This window comes from Chelon labrosus (assembly GCF_963514085.1).
Source record: "Chelon labrosus genome assembly, chromosome: 18".
Classification (NCBI taxonomy): Eukaryota; Metazoa; Chordata; class Actinopteri; order Mugiliformes; family Mugilidae; genus Chelon; species Chelon labrosus.
The window spans coordinates 21,911,441-21,932,537 of NC_140351.1; the positions used below are offsets into that span (position 1 = coordinate 21,911,441).

The 21,097-nt window shown below is 42.9% G+C and overlaps 1 protein-coding gene across 7 annotated transcripts in view; it reads left to right on the forward strand.

Annotated features, from left to right (window-relative positions):
- The window catches only part of atp8a2 (ATPase phospholipid transporting 8A2), a 44,865-nt gene that overhangs the window by 19,288 nt on the left and 4,480 nt on the right, over positions 1 to 21,097 (forward strand). For 6 of the 7 annotated variants that reach the window (XM_084565944.1, XM_084565945.1, XM_084565946.1 and 3 more), the window contains 10 exons: positions 312 to 376; positions 7,349 to 7,521; positions 13,712 to 13,895; positions 14,348 to 14,458; positions 16,496 to 16,570; positions 16,968 to 17,090; positions 17,621 to 17,699; positions 17,779 to 17,840; positions 18,298 to 18,354; positions 19,691 to 19,798. In XM_084565944.1, coding sequence (XP_084422070.1) covers positions 312 to 376; positions 7,349 to 7,521; positions 13,712 to 13,895; positions 14,348 to 14,458; positions 16,496 to 16,570; positions 16,968 to 17,090; positions 17,621 to 17,699; positions 17,779 to 17,840; positions 18,298 to 18,354; positions 19,691 to 19,798 — 1,037 coding nt within the window. The remainder of the gene's footprint in view (positions 1 to 311; positions 377 to 7,348; positions 7,522 to 13,711; positions 13,896 to 14,347; positions 14,459 to 16,495; positions 16,571 to 16,967; positions 17,091 to 17,620; positions 17,700 to 17,778; positions 17,841 to 18,297; positions 18,355 to 19,690; positions 19,799 to 21,097) is intronic. The other variant, XM_084565947.1, reaches the window with a different exon arrangement.

The window sequence follows — 21,097 nt, forward strand, 5'->3', positions numbered from 1 at the left end:
AGACACCTGTCGCTCTTAATTTCAAATCTGATATGTCCCCAGAGACTGCACTGTATTGATCTCCATTTTCCTTATCTTATCTGTGAAGTGATATGGTGAATAGCCAGCTTCGAGATCTATCACAGCTGCATTAGCTTTAAAATATGTGATACAGTTAAACGATAAATGGCAGAAAGTGAGGGATGTAATTTTGCAGATAGAAGAAAAGCTGAGTTAGGATTTAGTTTTTCACCTGTGTTTTGGGTTTGAGTAAATCTAATCTCTTTCCCACCCTTATTCTCCACCCTCCACTATCCGTTTCTGTTTTTCAGGTTACTCCTGTCGCTTAGTGACCCATGGCATGTCCCTCATCATTGTCAACGAGGACTCTCTGGATGTGAGTAGACCGTCCTCTTCCTCCTGCTGACATCCTTCTTTAAGATCTAAGTTGGCTTCGTACAGTATGGAGTTTTTGTGTGCGTACATGAGGGAGGAGGTGATGTCGTGGGGTCTTAAGCGGGTTACCGTGGGAACTAGGGTGTGGTCTGCAGCTAGATTGGTGGGTGTGGCTCTTTGTGTACTCACAGGTGCAGGTAATTAAAGTGTCTGGTATCCCCTCTAGGGAATGGGATCAAAAGAGACAACTAGTGAACTATCACTTCTTTCCCTCTCTTTCATAAAGTGCTTTCAGTGCTCTTAAAGTGCACTCTTCATCTCACCTGTTCGTAGCTAAATGTGTGCAGAATGTACGGATCAGATGTTTGCAGTCCATTTATATTCCTATCTAGACCGAGATCTGAGACACTCTCTATCTCATTCATGTGTTTCATGTGTTTGCCTAAATGGCTTAATGTCTGTCATGTGTCTCGGTGTCTCTGTCTGTCATGCGTCTCGGTGTCTGTGTCTGTCATGTGTCTTTAACACAGTGAAACAGACTCCCACGTACAGCATGAGATTTCACAACAACGATTGTGGTGTTCTCGCTTTTACTGAGTTTGTTTATACTCCCGCTAGCCAGTTCATTAGATACACAAGTGAAAACTAATGAATTCTAATATAACAGTCGTGCAATAAATCTTAGCTTCCTGAAGCTTACGGTATTCAACATTTGTTTAAAATAACTTGGAGAGCTGTTGATTCAACTGTTTTCATTTTGGAGGCTGTGGTTTGTAGTACTACTGAATTGTATTGTGTTTTACTGACACATGTTCCTGTTATTTTTACAACCCCATTTTAGTCAGTGGGCTAGAATAAATACCTTTTCCGTTTATCCCAATATAACAGCACCACAAACTACATCCTCTAAAATGATCATATAGTTGAAGTACCTCCTTTCTTACACTGTTTCAACATAAACTCAACATTATTATCTTCATGAAGATAAGATTCAATGCAGCACCGTTATGTCAGAATGCATGCATTTTCATTAGTGTACCTAACGATCTGGCGAATGAGTATATGTGAGATGTGGAAGATTATGCCTCATAAATTGTTATCATAAGCACTGTGTGTGTGCTTGCATGTATTTGTTCATGGATATGAGTTTGAGTGTTGGTTTGTGCGCCCAGCGTGTGTGTTAAACCTCGACAGAGAGACGTTTATGTTAACACGCATAATTTTATAGCTTAATGTAAGTCGCAGTTGGTGGGTGTCTTGGACTGCGAGCTGGAGAGTTGTTTTATTAGTCTACACACCATAATCAGTGTGATCCTTCAGTATGGAAATTGATTTCAATGTTGGTCATGGTCATAAATTTTACTGCACAACTTTACACTTATTGTGCCAAAATCTAGTTAAAGGACCGGTTGTGAAATTTTACTCTCTCACACTTTATCAAAGTGGTGTCTAGAAGCCCCCCACCCGAGTTTGGAAACTGCTGGTAAAAAGCCAGACAGCGTGCAAGGCCACTTAGACGGAGAGTAAATTGAGTTGGACATTTAATGTCAAGGCAATTAGGCTACTTCTGTTGCAGAGTTGTCTATACAATCAGCACACAAGGGGGTGGAAGCCAATAGAGAGCACTGTGTGAATTAAACTTAATACCATTTGGAAGTTTTTTTTTTTAGCAGTCGGCCTGTGTTTGTTTGCATATAGTTCAAGTCTGACTCCATCAGTGTAATCTGGTTTAGGGGATGAGATTTTTGGATCGAACCGATGCATAGTTGAAATTCTTGTCTATGCGCTGTAGTCGCAGCCAGCGGGAATGGTAAGCTCATCTTCCGTGGAAAATTGTGTAGACCTGTGCAGGTTCAATAACACATGGGAAGGTTTTTTATTTTTATAAGGTCTGAATATTTTTTGCACCCACATGCTGGGAAGGAAAACTTTCTAATCCTTTTCACTGGAATTATTTTCCTGCTGGAGAAAAATATCTCGCAATGAGTGATGTTTGCCACAGCTGAGAGGCGCTGCTTAAAGATGTGCCATCTTTTGGCAGTATCAACAAAAGAGATTCTGGTAAAAGTTGTGAAGTTGCTGAGCTGATCAAGTAAACTTTGACAACTTTGACTTTTTCCCTATGCCAAACAGATAACAAAGACAAAATATTACATTTCGCAACAACTTGATAGGGAGTCCGTCCTTCAGCTGGAGAGCCAGGCCTTCATTCAGTATTAAGTGACCATCCAGCCTGCTGCTGTTTCCTCCAGCAAATTTTCAAATGCACACCAGCTCCAAGGAGGTTGTTTTGTAGCTGGTCCTGACTTTCAAATACACTGAAGTACAGCTTATTTTGGAATGAAAAGATGTGGTTTTACTTATACGTTTGTATCAGCTACAAGTCATATAACTTACAAACAGAGGTTGGAAAGCACAGAGGGACAGCTGGTTGACATGAAACGTAAATGACAGGTCATGAGTGGAGGTTTTATGTGATGACTGTGTGATCTACAATCGGCTTTAGATGCAATGCCGCAAACATGAGACCTGATGACATCCTGTTTATGGCTCCCATCAGCGTCTTATAAATAACTTTGCGTGCGTATTATGTACTCCGTGTTTGAAAGAGAAGAAACATTCTTGTGTGTGCATTTAGCGTGCCCATGTGTGCACGTGGTGTCAGTCATGCTTGTCTATCAGGACAACTTCGCAGAGTTCTTGTTATGGCTGATGTAGATGAAAGCCACGCTTAAAATAACTCACACCGGCTCAAGTCCTTCATACGCATGTGGGCCTGTTTGAAGTGGAACCTGCAACATGAGTGAAAACAGAAGCTGCTTATCAAAAGGTTGACCTCCTGCTCCCATTTTTAAAAAATGCCCCGCATCTTTGGCATCCTTTCTGCTGTTATCGGTGTGAAGGTTAATCTGTGCAGTTGCCATTAAGGCGCAGATGTAAATCCCCCTTCTCTTCGCGAGCAAGCCTATTCCCCGTTCCCTGTCTTCTTTGCACAAGTACCTCCACATCTGTCAGCACGATCTATGCACAGGAAACGACCACACACCCTCTGTGACAGGAAAAAATCTGTGCGTGTCAGGAAGAGCACGACCAAGCAACAAAATATGTGTTTATCCCTGGAAACACAAGTGTTTATTGTACTTCCTGTATGAGACAGACAAGCTGGAATGAGAGAGGACGGGAGAGATGAGGAGGAGAAGAAGAGTGGGGGGGGGTGGATTTGGCTGAGCCATGTGAGGTTGATGAGTGAGTGGTAATGCGATCTCCTTTTGGTGCTCCTCCTCACCAAAACAAACCCGGGGAGCAGTGCCTCCTGGGTAAACGGTTTGCGACCACTGAAGCTGTGACGAGCGCCATCTGTCACCTTGAGATCACATGCCACACACAGGCTGACACAAATCTTTGCCTTGTCTTCTTCTGTTTAGTCAGTAGTGACACAAGAGCATACAGATGTAAAACCTTCTACCTTATTTGTGTTTGAATGTGGCTCTGACACACACACCCCTTGCACATTGTTTAGTCAAGGCACAGCGGCACAAGACCATCCTGATCAGCTTGATAGTTCGGAATATCCATTTCATCTGACTTTCCCACAATCCCCCCATTCCTCGTCACACCGCCCGCAGTACAACTCTTAAACAAACAATGTCTTTCCCCTGCTCATTAATCATTTTTATGCACAGAGACATTTTGTAATGCCTCGGTTTACATGCTTCATTGTTCTGGCATTTTTATTTTCTAACAGTTTTTGAACACCAGGTCTCTCTCGCTGTTAAACTCCATATGCGCACCGCTGGGTGTGTGTGTGTGTGTGTGTGTGTTTCTGGCCCAGGCAGCAGAGGATGTGGGTGTTTGCACAGATGCACAGAGTGATAATTAAATGGTATATTAAATCTCACTGGTGACAGAATCTCTGCGGCAAAAATGAGCATGTCTTTCTCCGCCTTCATTTCACTCAGCAGCTCTTTCAGCCTTTCCCCACGTCTGGTCCGCACTCCTTGCCTTCTGACTGCCTCCCCGTTTCTTTGTACCTTTTCCTATTCATCTTGCTTAGTGCTTTTCTGTATATTTTATACTCTGCCGATGTACATTTATCATGATGGCACAAGTGATTACGCTGTCATTGGAGTGGGTTGCCTGGAATGGATCAAGATTTTACTTCCCCCATCCTGACCGTGCTCACTTACCATATACATACAGTGTGTGTGTGTGTGTGTGTGTGTCTATATATATATATATATATATATAAATATATATATATATATATATATATATATATATATATATATATATAAATGTGTTTATTTGCATATTGTGCATTTCATGGTTAAGTACGGAATGAGAGAAGGTGACCTGTGATATCTCAAGCCGCCTCCGTGCCCTGCTCATTTTGTGATCCAAATATAAACCCGATAAAATTCCACGTCGGAGGGTCTGTGGACATGCTCTACAAAATGTGCGTACGTGTATGTCGATTTGTGTGTTACAGAGTTCAAGGCTAAATGCAAAAATAAATATTTAGCTTGGAACTTAAAAATGCTTGCTAATGAGATCTGTCACATTCCGAGTTGTGCAATCAAAGAATTAAACATGTTTTTCCTCTGTCTCCAAAAATAGCTGGTAATTTAGCGTGAGAAAGCGGGAAAGTACAGAGTAATGCATTTTTCTTTCTTGAGAAAGGGTTAACAGAGCTCAGTGGACCCTTATGAGACATTTCTTTCATGTCGAGACACTGTTCTTTTGTCAGGAGGATACAGTTTGGTCTGGACTTGCTGCTCAAGTGGCAGGCTTTTAGCTTTGAGAGCTAACTAGTGTTGGTACCTTAGTTACCGTTTTAATCTCCCATAGCTCTCTGCAGGCTTTGTCTGGTTATTATCCCGCTGCCGCCAAAGCTTTGACTGGACCTGCTGTGACAAGTCGCTGTGGTGTAGTAGTACCTCACTACATCTACGTGACCCTATTTCTGTGCATTTAACACCTGATATATACAGTGGTTCCACACACAGCTATGCTTGACATATGAATGTATTTGTTAACTAATTACCACTGTGGCTTTTCCACTCTGTGGTGAGGTAAGGACAAGCAGGGAAGAGCTTTTTACAAATCCCCTTCTCTTACACATGCATTACATGTATACACACACACAACCCATGTGCATTTCCTTGCAAACATGTACACTCATACATACACATATTTTACTCCTCTACACAAATGCATGCACTACACACACATGTAGTCTGAGTTCCAGACCTCTGACAACCTGTAATCTTTTTTAATCCTTTCATTATGTTTTTGTTTTCCTTTCCCCTGTTTGGGGAAAAAGGTGAATACAAACAGGAATTCCGGCGTACAAAGAAAAACACACAGCCTCAGGCTGAGAAAACAAGAGCAGGGAATTTTTGGGAAGAGGAGGGACACGAGTCTGTGGAGGGTACGCATGTGTGCATCGCTATTTGGCAAGAAGAAAAGGGGCTTCATTGTTCATATGATTGTGTTACATACATGTAGATGTGAGCGCGTGTGTGTGCGTGCGCTTGCTGTGTTGTCTCTTGCGCGTGCTGATCGGTGGCCAGAGGGGTCACTTCTCTGTGGGTCACTGGATTCTCTCGGGGTCAGACGGCCGCCAGTAACCCACTGGGAGAGACAGGAGAGATTTGCAGCGGCACCAGATTTTGAAATGTTTGTGCATTTTTGTGTCTAGAGTTGGTGTAGATGCTTGCAATGTGTTTAGCTGTTTCCTCAATCAGTTCCTGTTATAGGTCATTTCACGCCCTTCCTTATTTATTGCGTGAATAAGCTGAATTCCACACGTACAACTAACAAAAGTGTCGTTGGATAAAGTCAGGGAGCTGCTTTGCTACAGTGTTGAGAAAACAATGGACGGATCGAGGTAGATAAATAAGTCTCTATGGATCTTCAACTCAGTTGTTTCTTCCTACCTTCTCTCTAGAATCTAAAAGTACAGGAAACATTGAGATGCCATGGAAATCATAATATCAGTCAGTACAAATAAAGGATCCAGGTGTGTGTGTGTTTGTGTGTTTGTGTGTGCATTTGAAAAGGGGGTGGGTGGTAGACTTGTAGCGTGTCTGCTTCTCCACATGGCATTCATTACATCTCTGTGGGATGTTTATTTTCTCTATTAATCCCTGTTCCTCTATTATCAAGAGCTCCATCAAAACTGCCCCAAACTACTGCCCCACAGGCAAGCTGGCATTTACACAAACCTTCACGTGAATGATGCATTCTGCCCCCTCCACAGCATTATTTCGACTCATTCATCTTTCTTCTTCTGGTCATCCAGTCGTGTGTTTGCCATTCTCTCTCAGTTTTGCTTGTTTTCTCCCCTTGCGTTGTATTGCTGCTTTGCGACTTGGTTGCATTGTTGAACGTGGCTTCAGGACATCATATCAACAGCATCTTGTGATGATGTTGTTGTCTGGAACAACTGTGAACTTTATACTGGCATCCTTAATTGTTTAGTGTACACAGAAGCAAATTGTTTCTCCAGATGAAAGCAGACTGCAGCCAGGAGCATATGTCTTCCATTTGCTGCCAGTGGGCCAGTGGTTTTGACCTTTCAACGGATTGGTTTGTGTGTTTTGATGTGTGTGATTTGCATTTTCACCACTTTGCGAGGCCACAATATCCACACAAAAAGTTAAACCTAAAACTGTGCCCACTTGAAAGGTCAGCTGCCAAGGTGCATAAGAGGAGGATTCATCTTTCTGGTTTAAGATTTAGAGGTGATTGATTAGTGTGCTAAGTGTGATTTAGGATTGTTGTCAGTCTGTGGTGAGCTTCAGGTCAGATTTTTACTGTACACAAACAGAAAGACATTGATTAGTAGCTGACTTGAGATTACTGCGGAAGAAATATCTGTCAGTAAAGAGAAGTGAGTTTATTTGAGTGGCACATAGTCATCATTTTTTATAGATTTTTTTTTTAATAAAAACTCTGTGTCTTCTTTCAGGCTACTCGTGCCACGCTGACGACTCATTGTTCATCTCTGGGCGACTCTCTGAGGAAAGAGAACGAGCTGGCACTGATCATCGATGGCCAGACACTGAAGTACGCCCTGTCCTTCGAGCTCCGCCAGGCCTTCCTTGACTTGGCATTGTCCTGCAAAGCTGTCATCTGCTGCCGGTAAGGAAGACTCATTCATCATATGCTGTACACAGGCAAACTTTGGATTTATTACATGTCGTCTGCAAAGCCCTGAAAAGTCTGGAATGGTTTGCAACAGTGTGCTCCTTACTTACAAAATCCAACATATTAATCAAAATGAAGTTACGCCGTTAACGGAATAATTCAAAAATCAAACTTCAACTTCAGTTTGTCTGAGTTGTTTCTGATCTGTTACTGCTTATCCTGTAGAGAGTTACAGGGGACTGAAGCCTGTCTCACCTTTCATTGGGTGTGAAGCGACGTACACCCTTGATGCGCCGCCAGACTTTTACAGGGCTAACACAAGAAGACAAACAACCATTCACACCTACAGCCAATTTAGAATCACCAGTAAACCTAGCATGAATTTCTGTGGAATGTGGGAAGAAGCCAGAGCAGTCAAAGAAAACCCACACTAGGCACAGGGAGAACATCCAAAACACAGAAAGGCCCAGCCGGCCAGCAGGTTTGAACCAAGTACCTTCTCACTGTTAGGAACAGTACAAACCACTGCACCACTGCGTCGTGCCGTGATTAAATTCCATCCTGTGAAATTGCATGAACCCCATGAAAGGGGCATGAACGACAAAAATCTTTCAACGCACACAAATGGCAAGAAGTGACAGTGTGTCAGTATTGTCTTGTGACCTAAAACACTGAAACAAATTAGTTTGCCACAAAAGTCTAGACACAGTGTGGAATTTTAATCTGACAGGACCACTACCACGCTGTATAAGGGACATTTTCTTTGTGTTGTTGTGAGGAAACTCTGTACAAATGAAAATGCAACCTCAGATGGTTCTCCACAGGTAAAGGGTGCGTGCTATGAGACAGAAGTTCCCTTCAAATGGAAGTGCTTGTGGTTACAACAAGAAAAAGTGCTGCACACAAAAAAGCTTGGCGTTCAAATGGAAACATGGACTGTAAACCGTGAGAACAATGCTGCCAGGCAACTGTTGTTGTCGAGAAGCCACAGAGTTTAGCAAACTAATGAGAGGTTAACTTAATCGGGATATAAACCCTTTCCTCAGATATACAGTATTATAAAATTACAAAGAAAACTCTGTACAACTAAATTACACTATACACCAATCAGGCATTACATTATGACCACTGACAATCCAATGTTCTGCTGGGAAACTTTTGGACCTGGCATTCATGTGGACGTTACTTAGACATGTAGCGCCCACCTAGACCAGACCAGACACCCCCACCCCATAGCAATGACACTCATTGATGGAAGCAGTCGTCTCCAACAGGATGCAGCCTGACACAGACACACACACAAAAACGCTTTAGGAACAACTAAAAAAAAACATGAAAAACAGCACAAGGTGTTGACGTGGCCTCCAAATTTACTAGATCCCAAACTGATTAAGTTTCTGTGGGATGCACTGGGACGAGCCTGATCCACAGAGGCCTCTCCCCTCAACCCATAGGACCCAAAGGCCCCCACTAACAACATCCTGTTGCCAGACACCACAGGACACCCTCAGAAGGCTCTGACGAGTCACAACTATTCAAAAAAGGGAGAGCTACACACTATCAGGAAGGTTGTCATAATGCTTATCATATATTAACTTACCATTGACCTCCGTCATTGCAATTGTGAACTTATCAAAAAGTGCCACTTACAAGGTCATGAATACCACAAGAAGGGGCTGTTATTTTCTTTGTGAACACATTAAACATGACCCCACTGAAGGCAGCAACATTAACGTCAATTAAACGTTAAATTCATTGGAGGCTCCAATGAAAGAAAGAAATGCACACAAGCACTTAAGAAACAGATCCACTGCACAGATTTATTTTCATCCTGTCATGCATTTGACAAAGAAAGAAAGAGTCGGTGTGTGCGAGCGCGCACGCCGACTTGTAAAGGTTGTTGGTTGCCCACGGTCGACAAATGAATGAAGACGATAAAAGCCCGTCTGGTGTCACAGCGGGAGTAATGTAATACACTACGCTGCATGGAAAGGTCAAAGTCATGACTCACTTACTGCTGGTACCCCCAGAATGGGCACGAACACGCATATAGTCATTGTCGTTATGCATTTGCATTGATACAAAGTGCTCTCTCTTCAAAAACGTTTACCGCTTATTCCCTTTTTTGGTCATGTTCCACTCGGCACCAGCTGTGATGTTTAACAAACCAGTTTCCACTCATCTTTTGTTAATGTGTGTGCGTTTGTGTGCATGCATGTGTGTGTAGCCAGGAGGGAGGTAATTGACTCTTGCTTGCATATCCAAGCCATATCCGGACTCAGGTCTCATAGGCCTTGAAAACACCCTCCAGCTTACGCTGCTGTATCCTTCACTTTTTATATCCTTCCCTCTCTCTCCCTCCCTCTCTCTCTCTCTCTCCCTCTCTGTCCTTCAACTTCTCTATGCTTCAATTTCTTTTGCAAGTTTTAGTTCACATTTTACATGACCCGGTAATTTAATGTGAAATATGTTTATATTTCTCAATTCCGTTTGAACATCTTGATACAAAGCTGTGTCTCACTGCACATTAAATTTAGGTGTTTTGAATACCTCCACTGAACATTCGAGCAGCTCAGACTTTTTAATTTCAACAATTATTAGGTGCGTGATAAGTAAAAACTTGTCAGGATGTCCCAAGGATTTGAGAAAAGATCAAAAAATGTTGTAGCACTGCTCATTTTGCATTGTTCCCTTCCCCTGTAATCATCTCATGTTGCCTTGGTTGTATCTTATGACCCCTTGGGAGGTCTCAAACCGGGCAAGCAGTGGGTGACTCCTATAATGAGCGGGTATGTACATCCATTGCACTCTTAATAAGCTGCCTGTATACAAAGAGCCATAGCTTTGACTTGAAAGTGCCGAGCTGTCTGTGAGATTATTCCTCACCTACTGTATGTGTGTATGTTTCAAAGTGTGGGAATGTGCGCATGTTTGTGTGTCTCAGGGGCGACGGAGCTGAGTGCACTCGTACGCATGGGTTCCTGGCTTCACTGTGCGTTTGTTTATAGGAGGACTTAGCGGCTGCTTATTTTCTGCTCAGCTCCACCGTGAAGAGCACTGGGAGCCTTTCATCTCTCTAGCTACACTTTACACAATCCCAGACACTGTTAGCAGTGTTTAGAGGAAAGGTAGAGCGAGACATAGAGAGAGAGAGAGAGAGAGAGAGAGAGAGAGTCAAAGGCTGAGGGGCGCGAATGCAGACGCGCACACTTCAGATGCAGAAACAGAAAAAACAAAGAGCAAAGGTTGATCCCATCCTTCAGCAAAAACTAGAGAGGCCAAAACTCCCTCTGAGGTTTTACCCAGGCAAATATCCTTTGGGGCTGTAGAGGTGTGTGAGGTGTGTATGAGTGTGATTTTGCACATAACTACCGTACCTATGAATACTAAGTAGACCACCCAGCACTGTGATTTCAGCTTGACCCGCACATGTTCCGGCTTCCATAATCATAAAAGATAGACCATCTTTATGTCCTGTGGCCTCCAGTCGGATGTGTGTATGCGTGGGCAGGGAGAGTCATGCATCTGCTCATAATTTCATTTTGTCATATCGTTATAAAAGCGTCATCCGGTGTTCTGTTTGCATGTGACGGCTTGAGCAGCTGCACGTAATTTAATTTTGTAATATCGTTATAACGGCACTAACGAACACGGCGGGGACTCACTCTCCAGGACTTCGGCCTGTACTTCACATACAAACAAACAGTCATTGTGAAAGTGACTCCTCCTCTTTCTAGGCACTGTTTCAAGTAATGGCCACACTTTAAGTCCAGTGTTGACGCTCAAATTACCGTCACCCAATGCATCACTGAGACTCAGGTAATTACTATAATCAGTGGAAATGTAATATAAATATTTAATATCTGGATTTAGGTTAATCTTTTGAAACGAAGCCAACCGCTACTTTCTTCAGCCTGATAACTGTTAAAGCTGGAGAAGGTAATCTATTGAAATGTTTAGTTTTATACTGCACATGAGCTTAAACAGTTTCAAGCCCTGTACTGTGGGAAATATAACTTGCTTTGTTAAACACCTTTAGTGTAGTCCTAGTATCGGCTTTCTCCTACGTCTCCTCCTTTGGAGCCATATTTGTTTTCACTGTACAGTTTTCAGGTAGTGAGGACAGGACTCACTTAAGCTGTGTGCATGTGAATGACACGCAGCAGGAACGCCTCCTCATACAAAGCCTGTTTTGAAAACAGAGGTGAAGACTAATTCAGTTTTAGTGCCGAGTGCAGATTGCAGCTTCTGACAGTGTAAACACTGTGTGTAGGACTAGATTTTTCCCACACAACCTCCCCCTAAGAACACAAGCAATCAAGCGTGATGCCTTACCACTTGTTGAATGACACAAATAAAATGCTAGTATGCTTTTAAAAGGCAAAGGAGGGCATGACTGTCTTAGTGGTTTGGCAAGAAAATAAAACCACTTAGTGTATGTCACTCCAACTCAAAATGGAAAATACAAGTTTCTTGACAGCTTGTCAAACAACATTTGCGAGGATTCTGAATCTCAAAGGTACTGTCTCAAGATATTCACATTTAGATGGGCTAAAACAGTGACTACTACTAAAACTACTAAAAACATGTTTAAGCTTGAGCCAGAGATATGCTCGCATCTGCACCAATAGCGCACGCTGTAGCCTGACGAGCACCTCCTCAGAAGTGCTAACTGCATGTCGCAATGTTGCAGACTGCAACCGCTGTGGTTGGTCAAAAATTTCCTCATCCAGGTTGGTCAGTGATGAAACAAGCACAGACGTCTTGTCTCTTTTGTTTTTGTGCAGCAATTTAAGTGCAAAGTAACTGTTGTTCAACATTTGTTCACCTCACCTCCAACATGAACTGCTCAGTTCCACTCGCCGTTGTGCTCAAAGAAACCCAGCATGGCTATTGGCGAACCGACTATCACTGTAGCGACTGATTACAAAATGATGCCAACACGCCAGCACACAAGTATAAATGCTAACACCAGTATACGCTCGCGTAAGATCTGTCTCGGGAACATAAAGCAAGTTTTACATTCTATGAGATCAGAAAGACAGTTGGCGTTCACTACACTTTATTATTATGCCTCTGAGCCAGTGACAGCCGGGTTGTCTTTGCATACGTATACTGTGAACATGATATCTCAAGAACGTCTTCAGGGAATATTTTCAAGTCTGGCATAAATGTCCATTGGACTCAATGAACTGATTAGATTTTAGTGGTCCAAGGCCACAGCATGATATTTTGTTTCCATAATGTCAAAAGTCAGCTTCATGTTGTCATCATAATGTTATATATAAAAAAAAAAAACACTAGTACTGAATATCTCCTCTATGAATCTGGACCAACATGAATGTAAACTGTAACTCCACTAGTTGGCAGAGGCCTACAACCGCAAGGCTGTAATTGTAGTTCTTTGTTATTTCCAACTCTGGCCAATCTAAAGCTTCCATGGTTTCTTTCCATGGCAGGTGTTGGAAGAAACAAAGGATTATTAGGAAAAACACATAAAACCTTTTAAGTAACAGAACACCAGTACAATAGAGGGAATATTACCCATGGCATTGAGTGGAGCTTCACTCATTTGTCCAATGATAGATTTTATGGTATGTGGCCATAAATTAAAAAGAAATAGACCTAGTACCTCAGCAAATGCAGCATGTCACTATGTGGCCTTGAGGGAAGTGTGTGTGTAATCGAGCCTCCCAGGGTCCTCCATTGTCAGTGAAGAGACAGAACCGGTTATAGACGGGATCAGCGATACAGGTCAAGAGGGTGGAGTGCCACTGGAAGCTCCCTGAACACACTCCAGGGCACAAATTCATACGAGAATACACACGCGTATATAAACACATCAAAAGTAAGCTACACAGAACCTTGTTAGCAGAACAGTGAATCATTGTTTCCTAATACCCGGCAAAGCACAATAAACTGAGCGCTGCAGTGTGTGTTTTTCAGCCAACCTCCCATCTATCGCCTTCTTTTTTTGTTTCTTTCAACTGTTTCCCTCTGTTAGTTTCCCAGGCTTTTCCTCTTTCCCTAATGGCGAGCATATTTATTTTGTACTGTCATGCTTTGTCAAGATATTTTTGAATCTTTCCATCCTCGTACTTGTAATTTCCTCCTAGTATACACAGCAGTGTACATTTAATATCATCTAACTATCTTTATCTATTACTTCTTGTTGTTTCTGCAGAGTGTCTCCGCTGCAGAAGTCCGAAATTGTGGATATGGTGAAGAAACACGTTAAAGCTATCACGCTGGCGATAGGAGACGGTGCCAACGATGTGGGGATGATTCAGACGGCTCACGTCGGAGTGGGGATCAGCGGCAACGAGGGCATGCAGGCCACCAACTCTTCTGACTACTCTATAGCACAGGTGGGTGCAGATAAATTACGGAAATGTTAAAGCCTTTATGTGAATGTAGATGAGGCTTCAAGCGTCTTCAGGGAAATCTGCTCGCTGTTCAGTTCATCCTGATCTTTAACCCACCTTCAGGGTGTACAAATGAAGGGATAATTCAAGAGTCAGTGAAGTATCATATTATAAATCCAAACACATTTCATTGATATGAAATAAAATATTATCATATTCTTGCTTTGTTACTCTGGAGTCTTGTGTTTTCTGTCTGCCTCTCAGACAAATACTCTAATTTCAACAGTTTTTTTTAAACCTTGGCGTCTTGAACATCTTATCTTTATCTACTAGCCTCAGCGTTCTCTTCCCCAGTCACATGAACCCTTTCTTCCCTTCCTGTCTCTGATTTTTACAATTAGACTTTATTTTTCATCCAAGTAAAGATTCTCTTTGTCTCTCTCTCTCACTGCTAGTTCTCCTACCTCGAGAAGCTTCTGTTGGTCCACGGTGCATGGAGCTACAACCGTGTCACAAAGTGCATCCTCTACTGTTTCTATAAGAATGTGGTCCTCTACATAATAGAGGTGAGCTCTCCACTACTGCATCCTGCCTGTTGTACACGCACATATACACACACAGTTACATTAATGGAGACGTTTCGCAGCTGTTTGTCGACAGGACTGACAGTGATGGATGAGATGCCCTTCTGGTGTCTGCTTTCTGTCTGTGCAAACACACACGCACACAGTCACACATTGGCACTTACACCGAAAAAAAAAAGTGTGTTTAGATCAACAGTGACGAGACCTTTGGAGCCAGGGTCTCGTCACGGTTGGTCTAAAATGCATCCCTCCACTTTGGCAACAATTATCAGATTTTTAAACCTTTAGGGTCAGGAAAGTTCTAGTTAGATTAGGGCGCGTTTTCTGAAAATTAATGTAATTCAGTGTGTTGTCAGTCAGAAGTGATGGAAACACAACTGCTGTTAGCGTGTGTCAGTGAGTGAGTGTGTCTGATGAAGGGGAGCACTGCAGCCCTGGCCTGCCAGTTATTTGTCAGCTGTGTTCACTCCCCTCACCCCTCTGGTCTGACATTAAGGATGCCAGCAGGTGCAAGTGGCAGCCACCGCCTGTAGCCTACTGTCACCCCACCGTGCATATATATGTGTGTGTGTGTGTATATTTATATATATATGTATATATATGTGTGTGTGTATGTGCTGCCTTGATTATCTCACATAATTAGCTTCCAGCAGAGAGCTTGAGGCCAAAGGTTAGAGACTGTCTCTGTCCTCGTAGTGGAGCCAGAGTATGGGGGATGGGTGTGTGTGTGTGTGTGTGTGTGTGTGTGTGTTTTTGTGTATCTGACCTCACCCCCAGGCTGTATGCTCCACTGTATGCCCCAGGAATGTCACAACTCCCACCAGTGGCCCCAAACATTTTCTCTATCTGGTCTCAGATCAGCCCGTCTCTGCCCTCTCTCTCTCAGTGTTTGTGTATGTGTCTGCCTGTGTCTCTGTCTCTGTGTTTCTGTGTGTGTGTGTGTATGTATTAGGGCATTAATAGAAGGTTTACTCAGAGCCAGAGTCACATTTAGATAATGTGTTTCAGTAAATTAACTTCTCTAAAGTCCGAAGATTCCAGAGTCAGCCACGGCCTAATCTAGCTGCAAGAAGTGTAAATATTGTAAGAGGATTGTTTTATATACACTCACTTGCCAGTTCATTAGATACACTGGTAAAAAAACAAATACATTCTGATGTAACAGTCCTAAATCGAAACACTGTAAGAAAGGATCACCTGTATGATCATTTTGGAGGATGTAGTTTGTGGTGCTGTCAAACTGGGATAAACAGAAAAGGTATTTAGCCTAGCCCACTGACTTAAAAGATAATAGAAACATGTGTCGGTACAACAAAAAGAATTCAGTAGTACTACAAACCACAGCCTCCAAAATGAAAACAGTTCAATCAACAGCTCTCTCAGTCACTTTAAATAAATGCTGAATCCAATTACCTTCCTTTTATTGCATGACTGTTATATTGGAATGCGTTCGTTTTCGCTTGTGTACCCAATGAACTGACAAGCGGGATTATAAACAACGCAATCTCATGCTGTACATGGGAGTCTGTTTCACTGTGTGAAAGACACATGACAGACACAGACGCCGAGACGCATGACAGACATTAAGCCATTTAGGTAAACACATGAAACACACGAAATGGGGTTGTCAGAATAATAATAAACGTGTCAGTACAACACAATACAATTGAATAGTACTATAAACCACAACCTCTAAAATGAAAACACAGCTGAATCAGAAACAACTCTCTCTGCCTCATGAATGTTACAGCATGCAGCATTAGTTTATTTTGTGCAGGACTGGTATATTGGAATGCATTTGTTTTCACCAGTGTACCACATGAGTTGGCAAGAGTATTAATACACTGTCACATGACTCGTGTTTTATTATTCGTACAGCAAACTTAATTTTGTCATATCATTTTGTAAATAGAGGCACATATTAGTCCCTGTCTACCTGCTGTTTCAACTATCAGGACCTCACTACAGCAGTCTTACCCTCTGCTATTGTTCCTCTCATCCCCTCTCTTTGTGTCCCAGCTCTGGTTTGCTTTTGTGAACGGGTTCTCTGGCCAGATCCTCTTTGAGCGCTGGTGTATAGGCCTCTACAATGTGGTAAGTATAAACCCTCATTCTTTTCCATTTCTCTGCTCTATCCCTCACTCTCACACTTTCACGTAATTGGCATTGATTGATGTCTCTCGCACTTTATCTATGTCTCAATTAACCTCACCCGCTTTCTTTTCTTATCACTCTCTTTCTACATGCCGGAGATGTTTGCATGCATGCATGCATGTGTGTGTATGTTCTGGTGGCTGCGGTGTGTACGTTACGTCTCACTGCAGATTCCTTCAGGCTCCTCATTTAAAAAAGATTATGGAATTCCTACTAATGCTGACAGTCTGATGTGAACACTGATTGTCCAAACAGTATGTTTGTATGTGCATGCATGCACGCAGCCCGGTTGTTATGGTCTTTTAATGGCTGCATGTATGTCTTCTGTGTGCTGCAGATATTTACTGCACTGCCTCCGTTCACTCTGGGGATTTTTGACCGGCCGTGCAGTCAGCAGAACATGCTGCGATTTCCACAGCTCTACCGAATAACCCAGAACGCTGAGGGTTTCAACACCAAGGTACACGCATTCACATGTACAGCCCTCATGCACCTACGCAGGCGCACACATATATGAAACCTAAAAGCTAAACCTGCCATTTATGTACTCTGAATTCAACATGTGGCTCTTTTTGGATTTGATGAGTGATGCCAGCTGTTTGTTTGGGACTTTGGCAAGTAAACAAGGGTGGCATGGAGACTGGAGTGTTTCCATGGCAACCAATAATGAGATTCATACTGCTAGTATAAGGAAGTCTTTCATTTTAGAAGGTACACCAGCTACTCAAACTACTGTATGTATGTGTGCGCGTGTGTACGCGTGTGTGTGCGCGTGTGTGCGCGTGTGTGCGCGTGTGTGCGCGTGTGCGGTAGTGGAGGGCACTTCTGATGGCACAAACACAGTGAAAGTTGTGTTGTACTGCGAGGAATTGCTGTTTTTGTATGTTTTTATTTGTGTGGGGCATATATGTGCTTTGGCATTACCTTGCAATGACTTGTTTTCAACTATTTTCTCTCCTCTCCATGTCTCCCTCTGTGTCCATATTTCAGGTGTTCTGGGGAACCTGTATCAATGCACTGATTCATTCAATTATCCTCTTTTGGTTTCCACTCAAAATGTTAGAGCACGGTGAGTGTCTCGGTGGAGTAATTATCCAGTAATGCTGTTTGACACTTTGTCACGAGGCTTCTGTGTGTGTTCTCCACAGACTCTCCCTTCAATAACGGTCAGGGAAACGACTACCTGTTTGTAGGAAATATGGTCTACACAGTAAGCATTTTATTTGTAATTTCTATGCGTGTGTTGTGTTATTATATTGTGTTTTCATTTCTGTCTTTTGGCATGCAGGTTTGTGCATTTTTTTATACTGTTTGTGTACACATCAGCTCTGTGCCGCTTCCTCAGGGCTCTAAGGAGTCTCCAGCCAATCTAGTCTCGTCTAGCCAGTCTGTCTCCTCACCACATTCATCCATCCCTTCTCTCTATTCACTTCTGCACCCTCGCTATCATTTCACTCCCTACAGTCTCATGTGAATGTCAGTGGTATTTATTTGTTATGTGTGTGTGTGTAGACTACCAGTGGCATGTGGGGCTCTGGAGTATTTTAAGAGACATTGCTGAGTTTACTATATATTATTAATGTTTATTATCTCCACAGTCGCCAGTCAACTAATCTGGTTTCTCTGTGTTTTTATTTGCCCCCCCGCTCCTCTGTGTTTGTGTGCAGTATGTTGTAGTCACAGTGTGTCTGAAAGCTGGAATGGAGACCACCGCTTGGACCAGGGTAGGAACATTAACCCACTCTTAATACACCACACCACGTGTGCCATATTTTACTCAACCGTTGATAAATAAAGAGGAGGGGGGCCTGCACTGTGAGGGCTTCAGTGTACAGAGTTCGTATGACCTGCTCTAAATGCTTCATAGTCAGAAAAGGCAGGGGAAAAGATGTGGTGCACCTTGATCTTGTGGTGGAGGTTTGAGGTTTCTCAAACTGCAGTAGCTTGCACCTTTTCCTCGAGCCAGTTAACACGTAGTTGCATTTTTCTTTTTACTTTTTACTTCTCCTCTGCAACACTGCAAAAAAAGAATATTTGACAAAAAAGTGTGTGTTGACATATTCTAACCGTTCAAATCAGTCGTCAGGCATTTACTGTGAAACAGCTGCAGGAACTGTTAAATAAGCTTTAAGAGATTAAACTCACAAGCAACAAATGGAGATCATTTCTGCTCAGACAAAGCATAGCAAAGGAGAAAAACAGACCCGAAAACAGTGACATTACCATCTGTTAAATGAATAGAAAATACAGAAACATACGAGCGAAACCGATTTAATTTAACATAGGTACAGTAACTTAGAGCCCAGATGTCCTCATTCTTTCTGAGGAATTTTCTACTCAAGTGATTAGAAATATGTTGTTATACTTCTCCATGTGCTTTAGGTTAAACAATATCTATTACACTGCGTGGTAGAGCTGCAATGGTTAATCGTTTAGAAAATGAATCTTCATCAGTCATTATTCATGTTAAATGACCAAATATTTTATTTTTCCTGCTTCTCAAATCATATCTATAATGAAAATAACCAGTAGTCGATGATTCATTTATAATAATCTATAGTCCTCCCGCCCTGTTATTAAATAAACTGATGTACATTTCAGGTCATACTGCCGAGCATACATTTTACAGACAGTCATGTTCGCAGATAATCCAGCAAGTAGAGACCTCAATCTCCTGAAATACTCACAAACATATATGTATATAAAAAAAAGCAGGTGACAAAGTTATAGGAAAACTCTGAACAAAGAATAAGAGAGAGAGAGAGAAACTGTCAGACAGGATGGACCGAAAAGGCGCTGACACCTTTGTCCGTTCAGCTGTCCACACAACAGCCTGCCAGTAATGAAGCAAGGTCCCACTGGAATTCACACAGTGTCCCCTTACAGCAGATCACAGACAGTGGGACGAAGACAGGAGAAGGAGGGAGGGAAAGGTTGTCTATATTTGGATGAGCTGTATGTAAACTATTTGACCTCATGTCTTTTTTTTTTTTTTGTCTCTTAATCTCCTTTTTGTCAATCTTCCTCCTTCTTTCTTCTGTCTCTATCTGTGTGTTGTAGTTTTCCCACCTGGCAGTGTGGGGAAGCATGGCGCTCTGGATGGTCTTCTTTGCCGTGTACTCCGCCATCTGGCCCACCTTCCCCATTGCCCCCGACATGCTGGGCCAGGCAAGTTGCTCTCTGTAAACATGTGTCGTTCATTTCAATAACAGGGGGTGAATGGGGTTAAAATAGCCCCTTCTTCTACATCTCAACATTTCCTCAACATCACCTGCCCCTCCCTTCTTCTTAGTTGCCAATACTTGGCGCCTATGAGACTCACCTCCTGGGTGTTCCACGTCGGCACTGCTGCAGCCCCGGGGGAGATTTATGCCCCTGCTGCCCCTCTCACCATGCTTCCCGCACCTGCTGCGTGTCACCCGAGCCCCGGTCTTTTACTGCTCACTGCGGAGGTGTTGACTCAAGAGGGTGGGCTGCTGTTGGTGGTGATGAGGGTCCAGTGGGGGTCAGGAGAGCGCATGAGGGACCCGGTAATTGAGAGGCTAATTGTAAGAGTTCGGGGATAAAGACAGGGATGGGATGAGATGAGGTGCCCCTCTGAGTGGTGGGTAGGGGAAGGGAAAGGGGTCGTCTCAGCTCCCCTCAGCCCATTAATTCAATTTGTGTCAGAAATCAGGAATGCGGTCAAATATCTCTGCAGCTGCTGAGTCTAACTGGGGAATGGTCAGAGACACTCAGCCACCACCTCCCCCCAACCCGCCATCATCCCCCTAACTACCCTATTACCTCTCTTATTTCCCCTGCTCCTGCTATCTATATTTCCATCTGTCCTGGGGGTGGACACAGGATGTAAAAGAGCTGTATATTCCTGTCTCAGAATAACTCTGTGTGTGAAATTATGTGTCCAGACAGTTTTGTGTGGTGGAGACCAACCGTCTGTTTCTATGGCTATAACAAAACCGAGAAAATCCTTTATCATGCCTCCATCCTCACAGTGCATGAAGACGTGATATGCTTTGTGTCTGTAAAGACAATCTGTGAGTAGGTGTTTGTCACAGACGGAGACATTGATTATGTGTGAGTCCAGTTGCTCTGTGATTTCGATGTGTTTCCAGTCGCTGCCTGATTCATATTCTTTGTTACCTCTACCTCTGGGAAATGCAGGACACAGGAAATCACCATGTGGTTCATAGAGTGTTTGCAACTGCTGACTTAAATGTTCAGGCCTAGAGACAAAGCCTGAGGCACGTGAAACTCCACGAAAGTGACATGTTAAGTAATTAAGAATGTAAAATGGTGGGATTTACAGTAACAGGTGAGGACAAGCAGCAGAGGATACAGTCACTAATGATGAAAGAAGTTGTGAAAGAGTGAGATTGGAGGGAATCACAGGAGATTGAGATGTGTGGGCAGAGAGGCAAACAGATTGAGACGGTGGTTATATGCATGATTAATCCCGGGAGACAG